General features: G+C 41.1%; 1 protein-coding gene across 2 annotated transcripts in view; it reads left to right on the forward strand.

Annotated features, from left to right (window-relative positions):
• Nucleotides 1-2,665: 2,665 nt before the first annotated feature.
• CHD1 (chromodomain helicase DNA binding protein 1) overlaps nt 2,666-16,598 on the forward strand; it is a 54,722-nt gene continuing 40,789 nt past the window's right edge. For both annotated transcript variants that reach the window (XM_062514056.1, XM_062514057.1), the window contains exons 1-2: nt 2,666-2,877; nt 4,655-4,864. In XM_062514056.1, the coding sequence (XP_062370040.1) occupies nt 4,812-4,864 (53 nt within the window). In that variant the 5' untranslated portion in view covers nt 2,666-2,877; nt 4,655-4,811. The remainder of the gene's footprint in view (nt 2,878-4,654; nt 4,865-16,598) is intronic.

A 16,598-nucleotide genomic window follows, 5' to 3' on the forward strand; every position in this document is an offset into this window, starting at 1 on the left:
GTCTGACAGCAGTGAGGATGGCTCCCAGCGCTGGGATGGCAGAGATGGAGCTGAGGCACCGATCGTCCTTCTCGTCCGAACTCCATGGGGGAAATGGGGAGAGCCAGAGTCTTCTGTCTGCTCTTCTGGATGTTTGGATATCGAGGGGTTTTTCTCTTCCCTCTTCTCTCCCCTACCTCTTGCCACCAGGGCCCAGTCAACAGGTATCTCAGCATGACAATGGGGAAAATTCCACAGAGTGAAAAGGGAAAAAAAACAACCCCCAACACTGGGAAACAAGGAATTGATTAGAGATGCAATACGAAGTTGTGATGTGGAAGAAAAGCCCTCTCATATGGATGCAACGAAAGATCTCCAGACACTGCTTTGGCAATTTTTAAGCATTTTAAGTAACTGCTGCTACTATGACACTGCTCAGGAATCTGTGCATGTGCAGCTGCGTGGTGACCAAATTCAAACAGTTAAGTGGCTAGTTTTTGGCTCTCATAGCTGATGAGCTTGATATCACAGCAGTTCTAACTCCCGCTACTTAAACCATTGTGAAAACATAGCTTCGACAGGGATTTCCAAGGCAGAGAGCTGAGAAACTCTACTAAACAAATCTAGGTAAAGAAAATTAAAGAAGCCAAGAAGATTATTAAGTAAAATACAACTAAACACGTAGGTGTGCTAGTTTTGGCTGGGATAAAATTAGTTTTCTTCATAATAGCTGGAATGGGGCTATGTTTTGATTTGTGCTAGAAACCACATTGATAAAACAAGTATGCATTAATTACTGCTGATCAGGCCTTACACAGAGTCAGTGCTTTACCTGCTCCTCATCCCACCCCACCACTGAGGAGGCTAAACATGCACAAGTGGAAGGGGACACAGCCAGGATGGTTGAGCCCAAATGACCACAGGGATGTTTGAGATCATATGGCATCATGCTCAGTATATAAAACTGAGGGGAAAAGAAGGATGGTGGGATATGTGATAGGGCACTGCTCCCCTAGAGATGGCTGAACAACCACCTCCCCATAGGAAGGGGTTAGGTTGTTTCTTTTTTAATTTCCCTTAACTTAAAAGTTTTTTTCATTTTGACACTCTTCAATTTAAACTTCAGTCCACTGCTTTTTGCAGCACTCTTATCTACCACAAAATATTCTTCTTAAGATGACTTGGGCAAACTTCAGGGCTTCAGTAAGCAACATTGCATAATTATACCCTTGTAATCTTTCAAACCATTTTATTGTCCAAGCAATTCCCAAACTCATTTTTCTTAACTCCAGAGCAATTTTTTTTTCTCTGGCATCCATCATTGAGATTTTGTGGTAATCCATACAGTGCTTGAGAGCTGAGCCAGTGTGTATGTACATGCCTCAGCTGGCCTCGGCAGCTCCTCCAACACAGAATTGTTAAGCATGACAGCCAACACCACATCATGCTTGGTGCACTGAAGGCTCCTTTGTAGGCTCCAGGGAACCAAAACAACTCGGCTGCAGGGTACCTCAGCTGTCTACACACCCCTGTGCACCAAGGAAGCCAGCACTGCTCACCTTGGAAGAGCAACCATGAGTACAGAAAATGGCAGCAATAGGTCTCCAGTTGACTGACTGTGGCTCGTATCTGGGTCCTGGTCAACACAAGTTTTTGAGTTTGAATTCATTTGACAGTTGCTCTGACCATCTTCCTCTCGTATACCCACACGGTAACTTCCTTCAAGATCTCCTTCAGTGATGAGGAAACTGGTTTCCTGCTGATCTGACCTCTTTCACCCTTGCAGGGAGTTCAAAGGTCTGGTGCCAGACATCAGTCAGTAACGTCCCCACAATCCTCTTGCAGAGTGACAGATACTTACAGCGCAGGTGCGCTTTTACCGGGAAGGCAGGTAAGCTGCTTCCACTTTCCAGCGCCGTGTTGTATTGTTTACAGCACACTCTCACTCAGCTGCAACTTTCCTTTGCCACTCCATAAACATTTGGACACACAGTTTAAATTACTTTCTTTGTGTTGGGGTTGGGTTGTTCGATTTTTTCAATAACGACCGCGCGTCTCATAAAACCATGCTGATCCCCAGCAAGAAGAGGGCCTAAGACCGGGCACAGACATTTGTACTCAAGTAGGAAGGCCAGTTCCCTGCCAGGGAACCTGTCCAAATCTCTCTAAGCACGCCCCAGCACCGCGTGGGACCACGTGAAGTGAGAAACGCGGGTACATTTGTCATCGGGCCGTGATTTTACACCGAAAACCGCAAACAAAACCCCTGCGCCGCGGAGCGCAGTACCAGGCCGCCCGCCTCGGGCAGCTCCCTGCTCCCACACACCGGCACAGAAGCGTACCCAGCGCTCGGCAGAAGAGAGGTAAGGGCGGATGGCGGACGGGAGCTGCGGCCGCCCCCACCGGCACCCCCTCCCACCGCAGCGCTTTCCCCGCGCTGCGCGAGGCCCGGCGGCGGCGCTGCCGCTCGCCGGCCCCGCCCGAGGCTCCTCCTCCCACTGCCGGTCGGTCCCAGGGCGCAGGGCTGACATCACGCCCGGGGTTTCCATCCGACCGCGGGAGGGGGAGGCTGAGCGGAGCGGCGGCGTGATGGCGGCGGTCGGCAGGACTTAGGAGTCGGCGGCGGAGCGGAGCGGCGCCTACCCCGGTTCTCCCTGCGCCCCTCCCAGCGTGGTCAGGACCCCATTGTTCGGGCGGCAAAACGAGCCAGCCCGCGGTGCGGGCAGCGCGGAGCCGGCAAGAGCTGCGGCGGCCGCCCAGGCCCCGCTCTGGCCGCGGGAGCCGCCCGCGACCCGGGGCTGCGGTAGGAGCAGCAGTACGTCTCGCGGGGCGCAGCGAGGCCTCTAGCCGTGGGGAGGCCCCGGCAGGGCTGGGCCGGCCGGGCTCCACGCACCGCAGGTAGGCAGAGGCCGCTATGGCTCCCTTCGCCGGCCGGGAGCTGTGCAGCTGCCGGAGATGAAAGCCAGAGCGGGGGGCGGGCGGTGCGGAGGAAATGCGGCCTTGCTGCCGGTCGCGAGGGGGGTGGATGCCCGGCGCCGGGCTGGCTCCTCGGGCCCGCTCCCTGTTCTCCGCCGAGAGAGGGAGGGATTCTCCGGGGCCGAGGTGGGCAGTGCGATGGAGCTGCTCCCGCTCGCTCCTCCGGGGGGAGCCAGTGCGGAGCCGCCCGGGCGGCCCGAGAGCGGCCGCGGCTCCCCTCCGGGCCGTGGGGGGCGCCGGGCGAAGCGATCGTGGAGGGCGGCGGCGGTGGCCTTGGTAGCGCTGCGAGAGAGCGGCGCCCGTGCAGGCCGCGCCGATAGCGGAGTGGACGGGCGGACCTGCCCGCGCTCCGTTGAGGGCGAGAAGCGAGAGTGGCGCGGGAGGCAGAGGATGAGAGCCGGGATCGGGTCGGCCCAGAGCAGAGAGCGGGCGGCAGAAAGGAAGTTTTGCCGCCGCCCGCGGTGTTTTCCAGGTGCCCAAGAAGCGGCGGTTCGCCCCCGCGCGGGATCGCCCAGCGCGCCCCCCCCTCCCCTGCGGGGTCCCTGTTTGCGTTTCGCGGCCCTGCTGTGGCTGCGGGGCTCCTTCTGATCGCGCTCCCGTCCCTCATCGCCATTGTTCGCGGGCCGGAGCGGCCCGGCCGTGTGAGCGCAGGGCAGTGCCCGCCCCAGAACGAAAGTTCCCTTTCATCGCCTCGATGGGCTCGGGGTTGGGCTGTGGCTTGTTCTTGGAGAGCACCCCGGGGCGGGCAAGACCCTAATGGCCTTCACACCCCTAAGTCTGTGAAGACGCAAATTGATCTGATTATCACTGATTTTACGCTTGCGGCCCATTTACCGTGAGCCTAAACTTTCTTTGGCTTCATTGAGTACTGACTGCGTAGTGATCTGGCCTAGGAGGCTGATGTATATGCAATTATGATCATTCTGTCCCTGGGATCTTGCTGGTTTCATTTAGTTGGAGCTCGTGTTAAATAGTGATCTTTTATCTTCCTGCTCCTGCCCACAACTGTAAGTGGATAGGATTACTTGTATTCTTGGAAATAACTCCCTCTGTATTCTGTGCATGACATACATTTTACTAAGCAGATCTTAGCAGAAGATTACTATTTACCTATCTCTTCAAGTAGGCATTTTTTCTTATATATTTAGATCTGTTTAGACCCTGAATTCAATACTATGCTCGAAGTTAAGATGCATTGTATAGTGCAGATAGGCAGTAAACTGTTCTCACCTTGCAGTAGTAAAGAAAATGTAATTTTTCCTGTTCTGCAGCTACCAGTTTAGCAGAAATTGCCATCTTTATAGCACTGCTTATGAAAAGTTGCATAAAGAAGTATAATGGCAAAAAGAAGTCTATGCTGGGATCCTGCTGCAGTCAAACAAAAAGCAAGACAGATTTTCCCTGCATTTTGTGTATGTTACTTAGATCTTCCAATATGAAGACCTGTTGTTCTCTGGACATTGTATTTTGTTGTTTTCACAGAGAGCAGGGAAATTTTTTTCCTCTCAGAAAAGGAAATGGTGATAAAATGATCAGCCATGAACAGGTAACACACAAAAAATGCTATTTTTGAGTTACAGACATGACATCAAACATGCCCCCTTTCACGGTTAGTGGAAAAAAAACAGTTTATTTTTGGTATGTCTTTAGTTGCAAGCGTACTTTAAAATAGTCTTAATATTTTCCTTTCCTGTTTTAGGTATTTTGGGAGAAATCTTGAATACCCACTGAGGACTCTAAAGCGAACACATACAGTATCTGGGAAACATACAGAGTAGCAAGAAGTGGATTCCTGATATCCGCCTTGTAACTTGAGTGGACTTCTATTTATTTTTTCAAACTTTTTAATATTTACAATGAATGGGCACAGTGATGAAGAAAGTGTAAGAAACAGTAGTGGAGAGTCAAGGTAAGCACTTGATTATTTCAGTTGTTCTTGGCTATGTTTTTTTTTTTAACTAAAACTAACTTATATTTGAACTGAATGCTGAAATGTGGTGGTTAACAGGCAGATCATAGTTACGAAGACTGGTTTTGCTTTCTTGCAGGTGCTTAATCTGTTTGTTAGGTTCTCATCATTTCAGCGAAGAATGGGAGTGATCATATATATGTCCTGCATAATAAAGCTGAAGCAGTATTAAAGCCATGTAGGCATCCAGCAGAATAATACCTCTCTTGAAGGAAAAAGTGCCTTAAGTATCAAAAACATTGAATTAAGATGTTAAAACTGTCCTCTATAAAGTGTAAGGCACGTATGCATATGTTGTATAAAACCCTAATTAGGGTGTCTTTAAAGGGGCAGTGGTTCACTTCAGTGTTTTTATATTAAATACTTTATGATTCTGTCATTCTTCCGAGCTGTCAGACTAGTAGAAAGTGTTAATTTTGTGTTTGTTTTTGGAAGTGAAAGGACTCTTTTCCAGCCATGTTCTTAACTAAAAAGAAATCCAAAATCAGTCCTCTAATGTCAAATTCCAGTCTTGTATCAAGTGCCGAATGTTCACGTGTTTGGAAGAGCCTGAATGTCCTTGCATCCATGCAGGGTGGCAGCCTGTTCATACAGGTGGAATTAAGTTCACTTGCTAGAACAGTTCCAAGTTCAAAAAGCGCCTCATGCACTCCAAAGTTTAGATTTCATAAACTGGAAATATGATAAAGCTAGAGGTTTAAAATTCTACTTACCAATAAAAAGTAAGGGTTAGACTTCTCCTCTAAGGGGTGGTTTGTGACTGTGCTGTTTTTCTGCCCCTCTTCCTGTCAGATTACCGCCTCTTGAACTGGTTAGCTAATTCTGTCAGTCAGAGGGCCATAAAGAAAACTACATTCTGCAGACTATGAAACTTCAGTTGGGTGGACAGAGATCTGAATTATTGCCTCAAGAGAAGAAATGCAAGAAGAGCATATAGCTGCCCACTAATCAGCCGGCATGTGCTGGTCATCAAACTTCTACAGTGTATGATGGACTGGGAAGACAGAAAGAGAATTGTTTAGGTCACCCTAGGTGCAAATCACAAGGAAATTTATGAACAGTGAAACTAAAGTGACTTTTATAGTTGTTGTGTATATTTATGTCAAGCTTCCTGTTATGCACAGAAGGGTCCTAGAAGGACAGTAGATTTTCAATTTCGTGAATAATTCGTAAGCTCTAACACATGATAATTTCTGAAGATTTCTGCTTCCTATAAAGTTGACACTGTTAAAATTGACAAACAAGTTTGAAGTCTTTCCTGGAACAAAATATTGCTTGTAACTTAAAAAAATAAAAGAGGCAAAACAAAAGCTTCCAACAAACATGAAACAAACCAACAAACCTCAGGCAAGTTAGTGTGTGAATTTTCTTACTACTTGAAAGAAGCCACCTGGCTAAAGGTCTATGGAGAAACTGTTTTGTATTGATCTATGATTGCCCATAAATATCTGTGTTTCAAAGTTATTTAAAAGCTGCAGCAGTGCATAAGACTAAAACAATTTAATGTCATAAAGTTCCCATGAATTTAATGAAAAATAAGCATCAGGAGGATGCACAGTACTCAAGACTTCATATTTGCCTGGAAAGTGAGACTTCATTGTTCATCTTAAATATCCTGCTGAGCACGTCTTCAAACTTCAAAATATTTTAAAATCCAAACAACTGTTTTTCCTAGGCTTTTGTCACCTGATAACCCCATAGTCTAATTCACACGCAGGCTTGTAAAGTTTCTTTTCATGTTCGTTATCAGAAAACTGTAAGTGAAGCGAGAAAACTTGCCATTCTAAATCATGGAACCTTCTTCTGTGTAACCTAGTTCCACTATTAAAATAATACAGAGTATTGTTATATTACTTAACACTTGCATTATAGCTGAATGTTTTCTTAATTTAATTTCTAGGTTTCCAGTACACTAAATGATTTTCACTGAGTTGAGGTATCTTAGCAAGCTGCAGCTGTAGACAGATAATTAACTGTAACTTGGGAAGTGTTGCTGTAATTATCCTTCAGATTTGGAAATGTGAATTTTAGAGGATGGAGGTAGAAATCAGCAACAGAATATATTTACTAAGCTTATAGTGATCCCATTATGTTCAGAATGCAAGGGGTGGAAATAGTTGAAGAAAGCAGTTGAGAACTGCTGCTGGGAGTAAATTGCAAAGAAGATCAAATGCTAGAATTAGTAGGAAAAAAGAAGAGATGAATACAGTGATAATCTAAGCAGCAGCATTGGTGTTAACTGGGAGAAGTCTGAAAATTTGTGTCTGTTTGCAAATTTGATACTTTACAAGTGTGGTAAAGCAGTTCACTTACTTTGGTGTATGGTGTCAACTTCCATTGCTGTCATTCTGGAGTGATAATAAATATAGCCTCTTGTAGCAGAGCCACCATTATTACTTCAGAAAGTTAAGCAGTGGGTCTGGATTTACAAAAATACACTGGCACGTCTTGTTTTATGGAAACACCATGACTTGAAAAAGTTGTGAGAAGCTTGTAGTAGTCTCAGCAGTAGGAGGGCTAGACAAGGGACTGATCATAGACCTTTGACTTGATACGCTGTGGTAAGGGATTGTAGCTGTCCTTTATTCACTGTGTAGCTGTGCAGGTGATTTTTTTTCTGAAGTGAGAAGAATGAGTGGTTTGCCACACTGCTTCATACCTTTCCAGTGTTCATCTATTCATCTGTCTGCTAGATCACTAAAAAACTTCCTTTGGTTGCAGGTGTTGGTCCTGAAGTTATGATTTGTTATTGAACAGTGCATGGCCACACCATTTATACTTTCCTTGCTTGTTTCAGCAAGCTTTGAAGCTCTAAGTCAGTACTAGAACTGAGCATGATGGAAATTATTGTAAACATTGTTAACTAGTCTTGTTGGTTGGTGTTCCAATTTCTGTCCAGTAACTACATTGGTGTCTACTTTCCGGCTTGTTGTTTACTTGATATAACTATTCTGTAATGTTTTTAAATAGCTCAGGGTAAAATATCACAGATATTGTTCGTCTGGATAGCAAGTGAATGTAGACACAAAGACTTAATAGCAGAGTGCTAAGAAGCTTACTCAAGCGAAACATCTTTCTGTAGTGTTCTTGACAGCGTTCAGTTCAGTGTGCAAACTTCACTGTGAATACACACATTCAAGTTACATAGTATTAAGAAAGCTTAATCAGCTTGGAAGGGCAGTTGTACCTGAACTGCAAGACAAGTCCCAGGTAGAACAGGGACTGCAGCAATGAAATATTGGCACTATTTGAATAACATTCTGATTTCCCATCTCTTTACTCTCATGTGTTTCTGCAGAACAAGGTACAGAGGACTTGAACATACCTTCCTTTCCTAGGTAAAAGGGCATGTGCTCGGTGTAGCTTGAGTGGAAGGTAGCTGGCCATTTTTTGCAGTAAGCAGGAATCAGCTGCTTACACCTAATACTTTTTATAAGTGTTTACACACTTGAAAGTTGATGTTATGATAATAATTTAAAATTTAAATTCAAATTATGATAATAATTTAAATTTAATTGGTTTTGTGGATTGTGTAGTCTGTGGACCACATAATTAAGTAAAGAGTGAAGACTTGGTCAACAGGCTTCAATTTAGTATAAAAATGCATGCCTTCCATAGAAAGTAAAAAAGATTCATTGAAAGCCATGACTTGAAGTTCTCACTTTCTTGAAATTTAATTGGGAGTTAAAATAGAAATTGACCAAGCGTATTTGCAGAAATACTTGCATGCACTGGCTTCATTTCACTAGGAGTTTAATAAATAATATTAGTAAAGATGTGAGTATATAGTGAGAGAGAGCATATACATAAAACTGTATATATTTAGATACCTACTTAATGCACAGGAATTGAATTCACAGATCAACAGAAATACTGTAATGGTGAAGACTGTTGGTAGCATGCACTATAAACAGCTAGTGGATAAAGCAAGCTCTTTGCAGTATTTTTCTCTTAAATTAACTAATTATTATTTTATCAGGAATAATCTCTTACAGAATTAAGCATACTAAAGCATGATAAGGTGTCCAAATCTGGGTTTAAAGCATCTTTTCACTTCTTCTTGGAAGAGTTCACATAGAGCATGTATCCAAACGCAAGTATTTTTTTTTTTCCTAGAAACCTTTCCAACTAAAAAAATTTAAAATTCATGGTCTGACTCTTGATCTGCCTATGATGTTAAGTTTGATTTTGGAACTCCTGCTGAGTTTATCCCCATTTTTTGTCTAACCCAACTGAATCCCACATACCTGTACCACATATTTTAAATTAAATTCCTGTATTCTGAGATTTCCAAGATTTTAGGCAATGCAGGCTCCTCAAGAAAAAGTGGAGTTTTGTGATATTGGCAGTGTATACATCTGCCTGTCCAGATGAGATCCCTCAGCTGGCTTCAGCTGGGGTTTTTTGTTTGTTTTGTTGTTGTTGTTTTCTTTTTTTTCTACTTTTTTTTTTTTTAAATTCCATTTGATACTTTTTTGCTGGTGGTCTCTAAGGAGTTTCTGGTAAAGATGTCATTGTGTTGCTGCTGGATCTAGCTGTGTGCTGAAGGTTGCTCACATTACACAACAAAGTAGTAGTAGAGTCCTGGGTAATCACTGATCTGTGAGGGGTTCCTGGAGCTTCTTTGTGCTCTTAAGATGTGTGACTTGCATCTTTCCAATAAAGACTTGCAATGTACTTCATAGGGTCATGAAAATTGGTAGGTAATCAGTTTAATTTTGGTAACATTGCTTTGTTTACAGTAGCAGCAATAGATAATTAATCTGCAGGACGGGAAACACAACGTGTTAGCCCATACCAGGAAAACTGAATTGAGTTCATAGTCTGTAACAGCTGAGGACAGGAAGTAGCATCTGGCAGATTGAATATTATACTTTTTGTGCCCTCTGTTCTTTACTGGCAGTGATGAGAAAGATAAATCTGCTTTATGAATTATAATTAAATAATTAAGATTTCTTGAAGAAATAAAAGTAGAAAAGATTACTATTTGCATAGCATTTGCCTGTAGAAACTTACTGGCTATTTTAGAAGTTTGGCATTTAGTATCTGTTACTTCTGCACATTTTGAATGGGCTCTTCATATTCCAGTGATTTTCTTCCTTCAGCTTGTTTAAAAAACCCCAACAGCCAAGCAGCAAAGGAGACAGTCCATTGTAATCTCAGATCTGTTTCAAAGATTGTGCAGATAGTAATCTCTTTCTTAGTGTGTTGTGCTTTAGTTTGTTTAAATTGTGACTCTCTGTCTTGCTAGCCTTGAAACAGAAAATCAGTAAGGTATTGTCATCTAATGAATGCACTTGAAATCAGTGGTGGTAAATTAGCTGTTCTTGGATCAGTTATTATCCTAGACAGGAGTCTACAGTTTCTGTCAGTTCTTTCACAATGTGACTTGTTTAGTTCCCCATTTTAGGATTTGTATTTCTAGTGTCTAGTTTGTCATTGTATGATCCTCTCAGGGGCACGTTATTTTAAAGAATAAGCTAGTGAAGCTGAACTTAAGACAGGGGCAGCTAAAGTAATGTCTCTGTGGCAAGATAGTTGCTTTAAGCCTGTCATTTCCCCAAAGCATTCCCCGGTTTCATTGCATAAGTATTTATCTGGGGAAGTTGGAAAAAAAAATAGTTTTAACCTCTTACCTGCTTTGGTACCTTCTCTAACCTATGTTGCTTTTCTTTCAAAGTGTTTGCAAATAAATACTGCATTCAGGCATAGATTTGTGAACAGGTAGGGAGTACCCAGAGACAGTGTTCATAAAAAACCCCAGCATATGCCTTCAGTGTGTCTGAATTCCTTACCAGATCAGATTTGACGTGTGCTGCTGTACAGATGGAACTATCAAGGGCTGGAGGTAAGAGGTTTCATAAGTGCATATCCTGCAAAGTGCTCTTTCTAGACTTCACACCACAGTTTGTCAACATACATGAAACTAATCTTCCATCCTGAGACTTGGTGTTAATTTTCAGTATGTGCTGTTGGCCTGCTACTGAAAGTTACTGCTGACTGCTAAATTCTTCATCGGTACTTGGGTTTGTTTGCACAGGAAAGAAATAGTCTCACTTCAGCAGCACCAAGGAAATACATCATTAGTGCTTTATTCATCATTATTGTTTGTACTTCCCATATCCTTATGAGGGTCCACTGTTCTACACAGTCTTTTAGTTTGGAGAGGGGGAGTTGGGATTTTTGAGTGTTTGATTTTTCTATTTCAGTTGACCAAAGTGAATGCAAAGTAAGGTTTCTTATTCAGGGGCGCCTTTAAACACATAATGACATTTCTTACTACATTTTAAAAAGTAAGTAATAAATGTAATTTGCTTGGAGGTAGAGGAGGGAAGAAGGCTTATGTGACACAGAAGATGGACTTAAATTTTGTTTTGATTGATGAAGTGTCTAAAAGCATAAATGGTCTTCAGTGGTTAATCTTGGCGAACATTATTACTGTATCTGTTATATGAACACCTCTATTATTTAGCTTAACTTGCTTTGCCCTGTTTACACCTGCATTTCCTGTTCTGGTCTTGATAGTGTTTATAATTTCTGGAGCCATTTAACTTCTTGGAATCCCAGTCATCTGGGAAGAAGGCAAGTTGGACAATAAAATAAAATTGGTTAGAAGAGGTCAACAGTACAAGACCAGAGCAAGGAAGGGGTAGACATAATGTGACATGGTAAAGTAGGGTGAATTTGACAAACACAGATTCACAATAAATATTCTCAGTTAACTGAGATAGAAGTATGTTATTCTGATAATTGCTCTGATTATGTTATGTACAGTGACTGTTCTGCCAGGAGACTCGAATTAAAAAAAATAGATTCCAGCTCTTCACTCTCCTGTAGAGAGACCATCTTGACTAAGTTTGGAAAGGCTGAGGAAGAGACAGAAGTAGATGCTAGTTTGTGCTGCCTACAAATAGTGGATTTTTCTTTTAGTTATCAGCTTTAATCAGGCTTTTTTTGGAGAAAGAAAAAAGTAGATACAGATGCATAGGCAAAAGAAAAGTTGTGTCTAGGCCATCTGTCCTATTCCACCTTAGGGTATCTACAGGAGTGTGGGTAAGGTATGCACTTTTGTGGTTTGCTGAACTGTTTCCTATAGAGCAACTTAAGCAAAGACCCGGGGTTGTATAGGAAGAAGCATTGTCAAGAAATAACACGCTTGCCAAATCTTTTTCTGTAAGGAGAGAGGGAATCGGAAGCCCTGTTCCTGATGCAGCATTTGTGTGAAAGCGTTAAGACAGCAGCAGACAGCTGATTGTGCAGGTATTCCAATCAGTGTTTGAAGAAATACATAATGTTCCTTGCATCCTCCCCCTAGATATATGATACCAGAACCTCAGTAATTGTAATGTCAGTTCAGGTGATTAATGTTGTGAAAGTCGGTGGTGATACTTTGCATTAATGGGCATTACTTGTTGAAAGGAAAGTTGGTCAGATTAGTGACTAGTTATTAGTGACTATATCAGCTGACACTTAAATTTCTTCGGCTAGAAAATAAATTGCTTATAGATTGTGGCTCGAAAAATGCAGATGAAGTTAAAGAATCCCATAGGCAAACATGGAAAAGAAAGCAATTGGATGTTATGGCTACTTCACTGCTTTTATCTCCCTGTGTTTTTTTATATGTTTATTGTAGAACTTAGGTTGTGTTTCTTTAATGCAAGTAAACTGCCTTTCTATCAGACAGGGTTTTGTCCTTAATGTAGCAATGATTTTAGAAGTCAAGTTGTAGCACAGTATGAAATATTCTTCTTTATAGTTTGGTTTGCAATGGTAGATTCCATTGAGTGTTTTCAGAAAACACTTATTTTACATCTTTTCCACTTCAAGGAAGATTACATAATTTCTGGAATTCTCCTGATACAAGTTGAAAAATCAGAGATTACTTGTTAAAATAAGAGATTACTCATCTTCATGCTCTGAAAAGCTTTTAGACCACACTCCAGCTGATCATAATTATTTTTTCTTTGTTCTAGCTGGCTATAGGGTGTCCCGTTTCAGCAGATGAAGAAAATGTCAGTTGAGCTACTAAAAATCTGTCTGAAACTTCTGTATGTATTTTCCTGAGACCTTCAAAAACTCAAACATTTAGTGTTTCAAAAACTGCTAAATGGGCTCTAAATTTACAGTGGTGCTGGTAGACACTGCAGTGTGCTATGAGTTCTCTATGCTGTTGTCTGTTTTATTAGTCACATCTGCAGTGCCACGTGCCAGGGAAAAGGAGAGAAAGCATTACACTATGTAGTAGATGTGCTAAAATTGAATAATACCAAAGACACCTTTCTTCATTTGAAATTGGTTTAGATTCTGTGTGATTTATGCTTCAGTTTCAGGGCAGCAGTCTCAAGAAATGAGATCATTCCTGATCATTCAAAAATGATCATTCCTGCTTGTTTTTTCCATGTCTTCATCGATGCTTTAGAATGTTTATGAGTCTGTTTCTTAAAGCTCTGTCTTTTCTCTGTGGATGGTACTGACATCATAGGGGACATAGGAGAGAACAGCAATATCAATATCAGGAAAAGTTATTTTTATATACTCTCACCAATAGGTGAATGTATTGGTGAGGACTGGATGTGTTTTCCAAGTGTGATAGTGCATACTGTTCCCAGTATGAATTGTGTAAATATTTCCGTAACTCAGAGCAAAGGTAGGAGCACTTAAAGAGAAATTTTACAGTTCTGTGTTGTTTCTGTTCCCCTTTTACTGTGAGAAGATGACCGATGTAAATGCTCCCCTGAATGCCTGTGTGTAAATGTCTATAACTTTTCTTAAGTAATTCAATTTTTACTCTTAAGTTTAGCATCTAGCATACTAGGGTTTAATCAGAATTACTGCTCATGTGGAAGATGGTCCTAGTTAATTCTGCAAAAGGGATTAAAGGTTGATGTTGATTTTTAATGAGCAAGATTTGCTTAATATGTCTGGATTAAGGAGAAGGGAGGACATCTCTCCATTGCCTTTTTTTTTTAATACCTTAGTGCAGTGGTCTTCAAAATTGTTGTTTGTACTCCTGTCAATATTTCAGCATGCATCTCAATGTGTACATAGGTCTTTTATGAAGTATATATACGTAATAATACTTGTACTAGAATCTGCCTTATAAGATATATACAAGAAATAGAAAATTTAAAAATATGAGCTAAAGATTTAATATTTGAAAATACAGGGTTCTATTAGTAAAAGAACGTTTTTAGCACTTACTAAAGAAATAGTAAGAATATCCTGTGTATTAATATCTTGATTCAACATTTTGTAACACAGTAGTTTGAAGGTATGGTTCTTCGTTAAGTTTATTTTGATACCTTATTTTAATGACTAACACATCTGAAGAAGATACCTAGCAAAGATACACGGCTTCAGATGGAAGAAGTGCATCATTTACTGCACTAAGTCATAGAACTATTTTTTCAATCCCATCAGCTAATTATGCAAAGGTTTTTCTTAACATTTTGTCTATTAAATTTCCAACTACCCTGTTAATAATTTTATGCATATTAATCTGAAGGAATTGCAGTTTTCATGTTTTTAACAGATGGGTTCAAAACCCACTGAAACTTTTTGAAAGATTTTTTAAAAGTCTGGAAATTATCTCCCAGCTTTTAATGTGTCTAGATACAATAGCTTTTTTTAGGTGACATACATTTGTTTTAGTGATAAGATGATGTAATGATAGAAACGTTTCCAAACATCTGTTTTCGAAGTGCAATCTCTATGGCATGAGTTTCTTTAGAAAAGCAGCTGCTTTTTCACTGTTAAGATGTCACCTTCACTTGGAAGGGATACATAAAGTCTGTTGGTTTTTTTTTAAAAAAATACCTGCTAGGTAGCATACTACTGGTAACAAATTGTTTCCACTGAAGTGGTCAGTATATTTGAAACACTCTTCTTTTTAAAATAAACAGCATCCTCAGAGCTCACAAAAAAACTAATATCCCTGGTTCACAGTGCTTCTTAGCAGTTCAACCTCTTTTGGTATCAATATATTTTATGTTCATTTCTTATCTTGTTACAAAGTACTGTAAATATTTGATGGACTTGTTTTCATAAAATTAAGAACATCAGTGACTTCCTTCATTCTTCTGGCTCCAGATTCTTTGCTGTAGTAGCTTACATATTGTTGATGGAGTGAATGAATTTATTTTGTGATGAAGTCTCTTACTGTCCCTACTAGACTCTGGTTTTTATTCCAGTCAGAGCAACCACACATTCTTAATTATGTTTGCATTGTTTTTCTCATAGAACTTTTTTTTTCTTTTTTAATTAAAGAAGTAGTTTACTGTTGATAAAATAACTTCTCTAATGCTTTTCCTTTAGTGACTTAAGAAAAGTAATTTTTTGTGTACTTCCTTGTTGAAAGTCCCAAACTTGGGACATGTTTGAAGCATCTGTACTTTCATTCAAACATAGAGCAAACCTCCTGAAATGGATTATTTGTTCTAATACTTGTTTCTTCAAACCTTCAGCAATGTTTTTTATGTGTTTTTCAGCAGTGTTTGCTGACAAAGAAATGTGCTTCAGGTTCTCACTGTAGTTTTCCATGCATTATTTTACCTATTTTTAAACAAAAAAACTCCATTCTCTGATGGCATGTAGGTTTTTTTCCCCTTGAACTTAGGTAAGATAATCTCAGAACAGGCTGCTAAACATTTATTATTAAATTAAAGAACATTTTTTAAGTACAAGATTGACTATTATTGCATTACTTGAAACATTGCTGGAAAAAAATGAAGGGTTATCTTTGTGTTCTGGACGGTTAGTTTTCAGATGCCTTGCTAATTTTGATGATTTGATGCTACCATGGGCTAATATGTCAAGGTACAATACACATTTAGGGTAAGAGTAATTGTTAACATTGGTAAATAATATTTTGAATAGTCTTGATAACTGAAATTTTCTTTAATCCAACTCCTTTTCAGATGTCATTAAATTGTCATTTTCTGTTGCCTTGGAGTGTGGCTTATGAAGAGCTTGTGATGTAGTACAAGCAGCGCTGCCATTTTCTTTTCACATGTACTCACAGTACCTTCAGTCCATTTTTTCCTTACAAGACTCTTTTTAAAAAACTACTTCTTCATTCTGTAAGGGTTAGTTTGGTTAAAACTAAGCAATACTGTCCCATGAATCCACGTAATCAGGCAGAGAGAAACTGTGTTCTGTCTCACAGCACACAGAAGGAATGGAGTGATTGCACCGCTGGGACAGTCTGGGTTGTGGAGCACATAATGCCTGGCCCCAGCCCCCTCAACTGCCTGATGCAACACCAGGCCATCAGACACAGGGGCTCAGGGAGCTTCAAGTGTCAAACCATGTCTTAAATACTTGAATGTTTGTAGAGTTAAATTAGTGGTCTGGGGGTTCCTTCCTGAATTCCCGAATTCCTTCCATCCTGAATTCCATCCTGAATGCCTTCCTTGCCGCGTTTCTTGCCGCGTTGCTTCCCGCGTTGCTTCCCGCGTTGCTTCCCGCGTTGCTTCCCGCGTTGCTTCCCGCGTTGCTTCCCGTGTTCCTGAATCCCTGAATTAATTCCTTTCTGAATTCCTGCATTCCTTCCTGCATTCCTTCCCAAATGTCTTCGTTGCTTCCTGAATTCCTTCCTGAATTCCTGAATTCCAGGATTCCTTCCTGAAGTCCTTTCTGAATTCCAGAATTCCTTCCTGAATTTCTGAATCCCTGA

The sequence above is a fragment of the Cinclus cinclus genome, chromosome Z (assembly GCF_963662255.1).
Source record: "Cinclus cinclus chromosome Z, bCinCin1.1, whole genome shotgun sequence".
NCBI lineage: Eukaryota > Metazoa > Chordata > Aves > Passeriformes > Cinclidae > Cinclus > Cinclus cinclus.